Source organism: Lampetra planeri, chromosome 38 (genome assembly GCF_965212315.1).
Source record: "Lampetra planeri chromosome 38, kcLamPlan1.2.h2, whole genome shotgun sequence".
NCBI classification, from domain to species: domain Eukaryota; kingdom Metazoa; phylum Chordata; class Hyperoartia; order Petromyzontiformes; family Petromyzontidae; genus Lampetra; species Lampetra planeri.
The window spans coordinates 4,571,032-4,583,995 of NC_136144.1; the positions used below are offsets into that span (position 1 = coordinate 4,571,032).

Genomic DNA, 12,964 nt, shown 5'->3' on the forward strand with positions numbered 1-12,964 from the left:
CCCTGGTCTCGGCTCATTCTTTGCTAGGTTACGGTTAGAGTACGGGGCTGGGTTAGGGTCATAGTTCAGATTGGGGCCACGGTTTAGCCTCATTTGCTGGGTTAGGGTTAGAGCAGTGTTCTTCACAGATTTTCAGAGTGGGGGGGGGGGGGCTCTTTTGCTGATAAGACATCATCAGTGTGAGGGCGGCCAGACATTCGATAAACCATTGGGGTTTTACAGCAGCAGCACGATGACGATGGGGTGGTGTTCTCACTCTTTGTGTATAGTCGGGGGCTGCACGTTAGCGGCCGCCAAGTGGCCATGGGGCTTTGCAATGAAGAACGCTGCGGCAGAGAGAGTGGGTCAGGGTTATGGTTTATCCTCATGCTGGACTTGGCTACGGTTAGAGCCAGGACCACACACTTACAAAAAAACTATGAAACTGATCCTTTTTAATGCGCGTGTTTACTGCGTTGAGAACGCATTTCTGTGCACTGTTTAAAAAATAATCCTAAACCACAAAAGCCCACGGAGCCACAGCCTCTTCCCGGGAGCCACAGAGAGGGTGATACTTCATGGGGAACGTACGTACGTGTGTGTACGTTGAACTTCTTTCGTACCGTACGTAGCCAAGCGTGCTGCCCGGAGGTACGGGGGAGGGACAACAAACTAAACACGAAAAGCCGTTCGAAAAAAGTGAGTGGATGGGTGAACGAGAACGAGTGAGTGAGTGGGTGTTTGTGTCTTTGTGGGTGTAAGAGTAGGCAGGTGGGTGAGTGGGTGACTGAGCAAGTGCATGAGTATATGGCTGGGTGAATGAGTCAGTGGGTGAGCAAGTGCGTTTGAGTTTGTGTGAGTTAGTGTGTGAGTGAGTGGGTGGGTAGAAGAGTTGGCAGGGGGGTGAGTAAATTAATTAGTGGGTGAGTGAATTGGTGGATGAACAAGTGAATGAGTGTGTGTGTGTGTGTCAGTGGTTGTGTAGACGAGAGAGTGTGGGGAGTGGTAGTGTAGCGGTAAACACAAAAACAGCGTAAGACCTCTGCCAACTCGAGACCCTCCCTCTCTCACACCCTTAGAGAGAGAGGCCCTCGCTACAACCAAACGGGCGGCACTTGTTTTATTTTTATTATTTTATTACTTCCCTACTACGTGACTTTACCGAAAGAACCAAGAAGATGAATCCCTGCAGTCACGAAAGCTTTAAATCGAAATTTAGGCACTTGAATTTCCCTTCGCTTGCCACTCGCTCCCCAACAAATGTGTCCCTCATCCAATCCCTTTCTGGGTATCGAGAGACGGCTCGAGGACTTGGGGGGGGTGGAGTGTGTCTAAGGGACTCCCAAGGGATCACAATCACACGTCGCACGGAATATCCTTGTCCACCGGGGGCAGTGGCGGCGGGAGGGCAGGGCTGGGGCAGCAGGGCAGCACGCGGCAAAGCGCAGCCAGGCGGGGCAGCCTGGACAGATCCAGGGGGAGGTCGTAGCAGTTCTGGAGTTCGGGGGAGTAGGCGGAGGAGTCCGAGCCGTCGGCCTCTCCGTGTGCGCGTCTCCACGCCTCCAGACCGCGCTCCTCCGACGAGCCTGCGAGACACGGGCGGACACGGGGGATGAGAAATCGACCGTGGGGCCGTGGGGAAGATACACGAGGGTTGGATCGCCCCAGTGGCTTGAGGGCGCATGGTGGCATGGGTTGTCTATGCCCATGTCTCTGTGCCATGGGCGAGGGCTACGTAGATAGGAATCGTAAATCAACACGGCAGCTGAGCGAAACACGGCCGAGGCTGTGTACAAATGGGGACACAGGCATGAGCCAAAGATCCCCGTGTAGCCTTGAACAGACTGTTGGGGCAAGTGCTGTTAGCGAGCACCTATGCAGGCCGGCATGGCACACGAGGGGCTGGGTGGCCAGCGCCACGCCCGGCCACCTTTGTCTCCCCAGTACTGACGTTTACACACCGCACCAGGTCATCAATTGAGGCTGAGTCCGATATTCGGCACCGTTTTTGGCCCTGAGCGGGAATCGAACTCGGGTGGCCGGCTTCGTAGCGTGGCACGCTAACCCGTGCCGCCGCTCCCCGCTGACCAACAGAGACACGGAGAGAGAGACATCAGCTGGACTCCGTCACGGTCCACCCCGACCCCTCCGCGCTCACGCACCGGGCACCGTGTTGTCCAGGATGAAGCCCAGGGCTCCACCCACGAAGGTGCTGGTGGTGAGCAACACCTGTATCACCTGGTCCAGCCCTGGCACACCTGTGTGGGAGGGATGGGCGGGGTGGGGGGTGGTGGGGAGGGTGGGGGGGGGAGTGCCAGTAAGGACGGACGTGTGTCTGTGTGTGTGAGGCTGGGACAGGTGGCTACCTGAGCTGACCGAACCCCCGACCTCTGACCCCTGACCCCAACAACCTGTGCGTGTGTGTGGGAGCGGTGGTGTAGCGGTTAGCGCGCTGCACTACGATCCCGCCGACCTGAGTTCGATTACCGCTCATGGCCAACGTCAGTGACGATTATCTGATCCGGTCCTGGGCCTCCCCTAGGTCGACTCAGCCTCAAATGAGTACCTGGAGAGGTGTGAAAAATCGCCAGTCGAGAGACAAAGGCGGCCGGGCGTCGTGATATGCCACCCACCCATGCCGGCCTTCACAGGTGCTACTCACTAACAGCACTCGACCCAACGGCCTGTGAAGGCTGCACGGGGCGTCTTTGTGTTTGTGAGCGATGCGGTCTCACCGGTGGCGATGGACTCGGGGTTCTGCTCGAGCCAGGCGGGCACGGCGAGCCCAACGAAGAGCGAGAAGCCGGCGATGAAGATGTTGCGGGGGGAGTTCATGTCGGCAAACTGTGGGGGCGGAGAGGGGGGCGGGGAGGGGAGGTGGTGGACGTGGCTAAGAACTCACTAAACCCAGGGATCCCGACAGCAGTACTGGTGGGGTAATCTTCTTGGTTCTTTCGGTAAAGTCACGTAGAAGGGAAGTCGGGGACACGGAGGCGTGGGGGTCATTCAGACGCTGTCTCCCCGACAGACCTGGTCTTCACCTGAGGACGGCTGCTTGCGTTGTGGCCGAAACGTCGTGAGAATTATTTTATTATGTTTAATTTTTATTATTTTATTACTTCCCTTCTACGTGACTTTACCGAAAGAACCAAGAAGATGAATCCCTGCAGTCACGAAAGCTTTATATCGAAAAATGGTGGGGGTAATGTTTACAGGCCTTCATCAATCCACTGCTAGATGAAAGGCGCCCCACGCCAGGTTGTTTGAGCTCGCTTATCCGTGCGGGACGGTGACGGCGCGGAGCGTGAGTAGGAGACCACCGCCATCGCCGTGGAAACTCCACCGTCACCGTGCCGACCCCATCCCCTCCCGTCGCCGTGGCGATGCCACAATCCCCGCTCACCTGGAGGCTGGAGATCCCGACGGCGGTGATGACGCCGAACATGACGATGAGCATGCCGCCGATGACGGGCTCGGGGATGCAGGCGAGCAGCGCGCCGGCCTTGCCAAACACGCCGAGCAGCAGCAGCCAGAGCCCCGCAGAGAGCACCACCGAGCGGCTACCCACCTGGGCCACGGGAGGGGGGGGGGGGGGATAGACACGGAGGCGTGGGGGACACGGAGGAGATACGGGGAGTTAGAGACACGGGGACAGAGCACAGGATAATTTTATGCATGGGGCTACGTCCCCTCCCCAAGGAACCCATACTCCTGGCAACCCCTACTCATCCTTAGCAACCCATACTCCTTAACAACCCCTACTCATCCTTAGCAACCCCTACTCCTCCTTAGCAACCCCTACACCTGGCAACCCATACACTTAGCAACCCATACTCTTAGCAACCCATACTCCTAGCAACCCCTACTCCTGGCGACCCATACTCCTTAGCAACCCCTACTCCTGGCAACCCATACACCTTAGCAACCCCTACTCCTTAGCAACCCCTACTCATCCTTAACAACCCCTACTCCTTAACAACCCCTACTCCCTAGCAACCCCTACTCCTGAGCAACCCATACTCTTAGCAACCCCTACTCCTTAGCAACATCTATTCCTGGCAACCCCTATTCCTAGCAACCCCTACTCCTTAGCAACCCCTACTCCTTAGCAACCCCTACTCATCCTTAACCCCTACTCCTTAACAACCGCTACTCCTTAGCAACCTCTACTCCTTAGCAACCCCCTACACATCCTTAACCCCTACGCTTAGCAACCCCTACTCCTTAGCAACCCCTACTCCTTAGCAACCCCCTACTCCTTAGCAACCCCTACTCATCCTTAACAACCCCCTACTCATCCTTAACAACCCCTACTCCTTAGCAACCCCTACTCCTTAGCAACCCCCTACTCCTTAACAACCCCTACTCATCCTTAACAACCCCCTACTCATCCTTAACAACCCCTACTCCTTAACAACCCCTACTCCTTAACAACCCCTACTCCTTAACAACCCCTACTCCTTAACAACCCCTACTCCTTAACAACCCCTACTCCTTAGCAACCCCTACTCCTTAGCAACCCCTACTCATCCTTAACAACCCCTACTCTTGAACAACCCCTACTCCTTAGCAACCCCCTACTCCTTAGCAACCCCCTACTCCTTAGCAACCCTCTACTCCTTAGCAACCCCTACTCCTTAACAACCCCTCCTCCTTAGCCACCCCTCCTCCTTAGCAACCCCTACTCATCCTTAACAACCCCTCCTCATCCTCCTCCTCGCCCTCCGTAACCTTGGTGATGCCGATGGCCGCGACGTTCTCGCTGTAGGAGGTGGTGCCGTTGCCGGTGCCCCAGGCGCCGGCCAGGAGGCAGCCGAGGCCCTCGAGGGCGATGCCGCGGTTGACGGCGTGGCGCGGGGGCGGCGGCGCGCCCGAGAGGCGGGCGCACGCGTGGTAGTCGCCCACCGACTCCACCACGGACGACACCACGCCGGCCAGCATCCCCACCGCGCCCGCAGCGCTCACACTCGGGACGCCCCACTGGCCTGCCGCGGTGGGGGGCGGGGTGGGGGAGCGGTGGGTGAGGGGGTGGCGGGTGGGTGGGGGGAGCGGTAGGTGGGGGGGTGGTGGGTGGGTGGGGGGGTGGTGGGTGGGTGGGTGGGGGGTGGTGGGTGGGGGGGTGGTGGGTGGGTGGGGGGAGCGGTGGGTGGGGGGGGAGCGGGGTGGGGGGAGCGGTGGGTGGGGGGGTGGTGGGTGGGTGGGGGGAGCGGTGGGTGGGGGGGTGGTGGGCGCGGGGTGGGGGTGGGTGGGGGTTTTGGTGGGTAGGTGGGTGGGTGGGTGGGGAGAGCGGTGGGTGGGGAGGTGGTGGGTGGGTGGGGGGAGCGGTGGGTGGGGGGTGGTGGGCGCGGGGTGGGAGTGGGTGGGGGTTTTGGTGGGTAGTTGGGTGGGGGGGTGGTGGGTGGGTGGGTGGGGGGGCGGGCGGGCGGGAGGTGGGGGAGCGGTGCAGGGGGGTGGTGGGTTGGGGGGGTGGTGGGTGGAGGGGAGTTGGTGGGGGGGAGTGGGGGGGCGGGGGGGAGTGGGGGGGTAGTGTGTAGAGGGGGGTGCACGAGGCGAGCGGAGTGAGTGCTGAGAATCAGAATAATTATTTATCCTGGAGAAATCCGATGAGCTGTGAAGCTCGTTAACGGCACACGTGCAGCGAGCGGCGGTGTCACCGTCGCCATCGTGGTGGCGCAGTGGAAAGCGCCCAGCGCCACGAAATCCTCTCCTAGGTCGGCTCGGCCTTAACAAATTAGTCTCTGGTGCAAACTTCAGCGATGGGGAGACAAAGGTGGCCGGGCGTGGTGCCAGCCACACCCCACCCCCTTCACCCTCCCTCGTGCGCCGTGCCGCTATTCATTCACTAACGGCACTTGCCCCAACAGTCTGGATGAGGCTATATGGGGAATCTTTGTCGATATGATCGCCGTCCAACTCGACGTGCAATGCCAGAATAACGCAGAGCTGAGCGATGGTTGTGATGTACATTTCTATTGCACCGAGAATTGCGTTGTGTACCCCCGAATAGCACGGTTGGCTACGTAGAGTGTGAAAGAAGTTCAACATACATACGTGAAGCATGTAGTGTGTCTGCTGCACTGCCCGATAGTTGCAATAGAATACAGTGACTTTGTATGTCGTCATTATGAACCATGATCTATTCACAGTTGGATGAAATCTGCCCCCCCTGTTGACCCAGAGGAAAAATCCACGTGACCACGGGGAGAACACGCAAACTCCAAATATACAGCAGCAGGCGTCAAGGTCTGGATCAAACCCACGACCTCCTGCATACCAGGCGAGGTAGTTAACATCTCCTAGCCACCGTGATGATGATGAGAGGGACACGCAAACTCCAAATATACAGCAGCAGGCCTCAGGGTCTGGATCGAACCCACAACCTCCTACATACCAGGCGAGGTGATTAACATCTCGCAAATAGCATACAACCCGGGAGCCCACTCCCTTTCTTAACAATCAATTTGACGTCTCCACTTTGAGTGTCTTCTCTAATCCACGAGCTCCTCTTTCTGTCTCTCAGTGTAATTCCAAGCGTGCCTATCTCCACACGTCATCGTCACCGTGTTCTTTCCACTGCTGGATGAGGACCAATGCGTTGTTGTCCCGGACCCGTGTCTGTCTCTTTCTGATCGTCTTCCCCACCTTGATTCGCTCCGTGCTTCCTTGCGCACTCTACCTGGGTAGGGCAGGTAAATCCAGGGAGCGCTCCCCATCGCCTCGGCCTTGAGGTCGGTGCGGGCCAGGTAGCCGTAGGCATCGGGTTGGTGTGGCAGGCCCCCACACACGGTCAGCAGGTGGCACACTAGCCAGGCCAGCCCCATCCCCAACAGCACCTGGGGGGGGGGGGTGTGTGCACACACACACACGCGGCACAAAGATCCTTCCGGAGAGCCTTAATTGACTTTTTGGGGCAAGTGCAGTTAGCGAGTGGCACCTATGAAAGGCCGGCACGGCGCACGAGGGGGCAGGCGGCCAGCACCACGCCCGGCCGCCTTTGTCTCCCCAGTGACGATGTTTACTACTCACCGCTCCAGGTACCCGTTTGTATGTACGTTGAAGTTATTTCGCACCGTACTTAGCCAAACGCGCTCATTTGAGGCTGAGTCGACTTCGGAGAGGCCCAGGACCGGTTCAAATATTCGCCGCTACGACGATTGGGAATCCAAATTGGTTTTGCCAGATTCATAGTGCGGCGCCCTAACCACTGCGCCACCGCTCCCCACTGCCGCGCATACGCACGCACAGACACGCATTGGCAGCACGTCCTTGTATGTATGTTGAACTTCTTTCGCACCGTACTAAGCAGAGGTGTGGACAGCGGAGGGAGGTCAGCACTCCAGGCAGCGCCCTCCGGTGGACGCATGCACGGAAGGAGTCGTTGGTGAACATTGATTCTTGCATTAACGTTAAAGGCATGCGATCCTGAGTTATAACGTTAAGCACACTTTCTCTCCGTTAAGATGAATGGGACCGGAACAAACGAAACAACGCAAACGAGACTCAACAACGCGTACAACAACGCGTACAACAGCGCGTACAACAACGCATACAACAACGGAACAACAACGAAACAACAACGGAACAACAACGCAAACGAGACGGAACAAATGAGCAAAGGCGGTGCTCCCGAGACAACGAGTGAGACGGACGGTGCAGACGGCGCGGCACGAACGATGCCGACAAAACAGAAACATGTTGCCAATGAGACAATCAACAGGGAACAAGACAGACCGACAACACTATCGGAAGATTTTTAAAAAAAATATGTATAATTTTCGGCACCAAATCGTGGTGATCCAGTCACGGCGCCTGCCGATGACAGTTTAGAACCACGGACAGCGCTCGCGAATAGAGAGTGCAGTCAAACACTAGCCCACCTGTCTAGACAACCAGCCACACACACTCACACTAGCCCCACCCGTCTAGACAACCAGCCACACACACTCACACTAGCCCCACCCGTCTAGACAACCAGCCACACACACTCACACGAGCCCTACCCGTCTAGCCAGCCACACACACTCACACTAGCCCTACCCGTCTAGCCAGCCACACACACTCACACTAGCCCTACCCGTCTAACCAGCCACACACACTCACACTAGCCCTACCCGTCTAGCCAGCCACACACACTCACACTAGCCCTACCCGTCTAACCAGCCACACACACTCACACTAGCCCTACCCGTCTAGCCAGCCACACACACTCACACTAGCCTTACCCGTCTAGCCAGCCACACACACTCACACTAGCCCTACCCGTCTAACCAGCCACACACACTCACACTAGCCCTACCCGTCTAGCCAGCCACACACACACACTCACACTAGCCTTACCCGTCTAGCCAGCCACACACACTCACACTAGCCCTACCCGTCTAACCAGCCACACACACTCACACTAGCCCTACCCGTCTAGCCAGCCACACACACACACTCACACTAGCCTTACCCGTCTAGCCAGCCACACACACTCACACTAGCCCTACCCGTCTAACCAGCCACACACACTCACACTAGCCCCACCCGTCTAGCCAACCACACACACTCACACTAGCCCTACCCGTCTAACCAGCCACACACACTCACACTAGCCCTACCCGTCTAGCCAGCCACACACACTCACACTAGCCCTACCCGTCTAGCCAGCCAGACACTCACACACACTCACACTAGCCCTACCCGTCTAGCCAGCCACACACACTCACACTAGCCCCACTCGTCTAGACAACCAGACACTCACACACTAGCCCTACCCGTCTAACCAGCCACACACACTCACACTAGCCCTACCCGTCTAACCAGCCACACACACTCACACTAGCACTACCCGTCTAACCAGCCACACACACTCACACTAGCACTACCCGTCTAACCAGCCACACACACTCACACTAGCCCTACCCGTCTAGCCAGCCACACACACACACACTCACACTAGCCCCACCCGTCTAGCCAACCACACACACTCACACTAGCCCTACCCGTCTAACCAGCCACACACACTCACACTAGCCCTACCCGTCTAGCCAGCCACACACACTCACACTAGCCCTACCCGTCTAGCCAGCCAGACACTCACACACACTCACACTAGCCCTACCCGTCTAGCCAGCCACACACACTCACACTAGCCCCACTCGTCTAGACAACCAGACACTCACACACTCACACGAGCCCTACCCGTCTAACCAGCCACACACACTCACACTAGCCCTACCCGTCTAGCCAGCCACACACACTCACACTAGCCCTACGCGTCTAGCCAGCCAGACACTCACACACACTCACACTAGCCCTACCCGTCTCGCCAGCCACACACACTCACACTAGCCCCACTCGTCTAGACAACCAGACACTCACACACTAGCCCTACCCGTCTAGCCAGCCACACACACTCACACTAGCCCCACTCGTCTAGACAACCAGACACTCACACACTAGCCCTACCCGTCTAACCAGCCACACACACTCACACTAGCCCCACCCGTCTAGCCAACCACACACACTCACACTAGCCCTACCCGTCTAACCAGCCACACACACTCACACTAGCCCTACCCGTCTAACCAGCCACACACACTCACACTAGCCCTACCCGTCTAGCCAGCCACACACACACACACTCACACTAGCCCCACCCGTCTAGCCAACCACACACACTCACACTAGCCCTACCCGTCTAACCAGCCACACACACTCACACTAGCCCTACCCGTCTAGCCAGCCACACACACTCACACTAGCCCTACCCGTCTAGCCAGCCAGACACTCACACACCCTCACACTAGCCCTACCCGTCTAGCCAGCCACACACACTCACACTAGCCCCACTCGTTTAGACAACCAGACACTCACACACTCACACGAGCCCTACCCATCTAACCAGCCACACACACTCACACTAGCCCTACCCGTCTAGCCAGCCACACACACTCACACTAGCCCTACCCGTCTAGCCAGCCAGACACTCACACACACTCACACTAGCCCTACCCGTCTAGCCAGCCACACACACTCACACTAGCCCCACTCGTCTAGACAACCAGACACTCACACACTAGCCCTACCCGTCTAACCAGCCACACACACTCACACTAGCCCCACCCGTCTAGCCAACCACACACACTCACACTAGCCCTACCCGTCTAACCAGCCACACACACTCACACTAGCCCTACCCGTCTAACCAGCCACACACACTCACACTAGCCCTACCCGTCTAGCCAGCCACACACACACACACTCACACTAGCCCCACCCGTCTAGCCAACCACACACACTCACACTAGCCCTACCCGTCTAACCAGCCACACACACTCACACTAGCCCTACCCGTCTAGCAAGCCACACACACTCACACTAGCCCTACCCGTCTAGCCAGCCAGACACTCACACACACTCACACTAGCCCTACCCGTCTAGCCAGCCACACACACTCACACTAGCCCCACTCGTCTAGACAACCAGACACTCACACACTCACACGAGCCCTACCCGTCTAACCAGCCACACACACTCACACTAGCCCTACCCGTCTAGCCAGCCACACACACTCACACTAGCCCTACCCGTCTAGCCAGCCAGACACTCACACACACTCACACTAGCCCTACCCGTCTAGCCAGCCACACACACTCACACTAGCCCCACTCGTCTAGACAACCAGACACTCACACACTCACACTAGCCCTACTCGCATAGACAACCAGACACACACACTCACATCAGCCCCACTCGTCTAGCCAACCAGACACTCACACACTCACACTAGCCCTACCCGTCTAGCCAGCCAGACACACACACTCACACTAGCCCTACCCGTCTAGCCAGCCACACACACTCACACTAGCCCTACCCGTCTAACCAGCCACACACACTCACACTAGCCCTACCCGTCTAGCCAGCCACACACACTCACACTAGCCCTACCCGTCTAGCCAGCCACACACACTCACACTAGCCCTACCCGTCTAACCAGCCACACACACTCACACTAGCCCTACCCGTCTAGCCAGCCACACACACTCACACTAGCCCTACCCGTCTAGCCAACCATAAGCTAGCATTACCACTCGCCCAGAACTGTCCCTCGGTCCGCCTCTGCTGCCTCCCCGGCTATGCCCTGTTCACTCGTTGTGCAACAGCGTTGGCGGCGATCGCTCCGAGTGGACGCGAGGTACCGGGAAGAGCTTGAAGATCGGCAAGGGCTTGAGGCGCGGTCCGCCCCGCCACGCGGGCAGCAGCGGCACATGGAGGTCGCGCAGGTACTGGGAGAACAGCACGATGAGAGCGATCGTCCTGGTGGGGGGAGCACGACCCAATGGTGGCGCGTGAATAAAAGAGTGGGTTGGTAAGTGAGCGAGTGAGTGAGTGATGGGCTGGGTTGGTGAGTGGATGAGTGACACGATACCCATCTGTGAAACACAGCGGCGCCTTCGTTCCTTTGCGACGATGATCGCTCTGCGCCGTCAACACGATAGCGCCAAATACCACGTGTGCTACAATACCACGTGTCGTGACGGGGTACTGCAAGATCCGACCGTGTCCGTCCAGTGCTCGCCGAGCTGAATTGGCTTCCGGTTGCTGAACGAATGCGTTGTAAGGTCGCACTCATTGCACACAAAGTGCTTGCCACAAATGAACCACAGTACCTCGCTGATTTCGTCAAGGAGCATAAACCATCACGCGAACTCCGGTCATCCTCGCAGCAGCTCTTGGCTAGCCGTGGAACAAAGACGGTCACTTTCAGATGCGCTTCTGCGGCCGTCTGGAACGCTGTTCTGATATTAGGAAGCCACTGGAGTTATGCACTTTTTTCTTTAGAAACATTTTTTGTGTTTAGTTTTTTGTCCTTCCCCTGCACCTCTGATTAGCACGGTTGGCTACATACGGTGCGATAGAAGTTGAACATACAGACATAATCATCATCATTATTTATCAAGGTGGTCCACGTCAGTTGATTCACGGCCGTGTGAGTCGCGTGGGGAACTGGGGGCGCAGCCGGAGGACGCCATGGTGGCGAGATGTTCACTACCTCGCCTAGTGTACTGGAGGTTGTGGATTCTTCTCCGGGTCCTCCGGTTTTTCCCTCCACATTTAGAATCAACGTGCGTTTATAGTACTGTATTTGGCTGCTATTAATTTCCACGTGATAAGCTATTTCGTTGAGCTATCACTCGTGGCCAAGTCGCTTCTGAAAGTGATCTACATAGCTCAGTGGTGCTTATCTGGTCAAATAAAAAAAGTTGAATCGTAACACAACGACCACCGCACCCATCCTACGATCGCCAATTCGATTCCATCTTCCCGGTGCGGCAGTCGCGCAACTCGCTTTTCGCCTGCAACCGGCGAGTTGCTTCCGAAAGTCTCAGCGACCGGTTGCGAGCAGGCGCCGTGACGGGCCCGCCTCCCTCGCCGTGCCCGGGCGACGATCGTCCCGGCAATTCGTGGTCTGCGCCCCTCGCCCGGCTCGTCGCCCGTCGTGGCTGCGAGCGCGCGTCCGGCCGCTACGATCTGCGATCCACCCAAACGCGACCGGCCGCTCGGACGCGGACTAAGGTCTGGTGTCATCACCAGACAGATTCTAAAAGTGAATTGATTTTTGTTTAACCCAACGAAGCCCCCAAGAGGTGGAGCGGCGGTGCGATGGATCGCGGGCACTGCAGTTTGGTATTCATGTTCTTAGGTTTTTTTTCGGTAAAGTCACGTAGGTAAAAATTTAAAATTAATATTTTACTTTTATTAATTTAAATTTTTTTACTTACGTGACTTTACCGAAACAACCTAAGAATATGAATACCAAACGTAAAATATTAATTTTAATTTTTTTACCTACGTGACTTTACCGAAAAAACTTAAGCATATGAATCCTTGCAGTCACGAAAGCTTCAAATCTAGAACTGCAGTTTGGCTCCGCGGCTACGTCGGCGAACCTACCGCGACCTCCTCGCGACCTCTTCGCGACCCGATGACCCGCGCACTC

The 12,964-nt window shown here is 57.0% G+C and overlaps 1 protein-coding gene across 1 annotated transcript in view; it reads right to left on the reverse strand.

Moving 5' to 3' along the window:
* Positions 1-445: 445 nt before the first annotated feature.
* LOC144731159 (solute carrier family 23 member 1-like) overlaps positions 446-12,964 on the reverse strand; it is a 35,897-nt gene continuing 23,378 nt past the window's right edge. The window contains exons 6-12 of the mRNA XM_078612124.1: positions 11,163-11,280; positions 6,656-6,812; positions 4,711-4,964; positions 3,383-3,547; positions 2,715-2,823; positions 2,142-2,237; positions 446-1,565 (exon numbers count right to left, since the gene is read on the reverse strand). Of these exons, the coding sequence (XP_078468250.1) occupies positions 1,336-1,565; positions 2,142-2,237; positions 2,715-2,823; positions 3,383-3,547; positions 4,711-4,964; positions 6,656-6,812; positions 11,163-11,280 (1,129 nt within the window). The 3' untranslated portion in view covers positions 446-1,335. The remainder of the gene's footprint in view (positions 1,566-2,141; positions 2,238-2,714; positions 2,824-3,382; positions 3,548-4,710; positions 4,965-6,655; positions 6,813-11,162; positions 11,281-12,964) is intronic.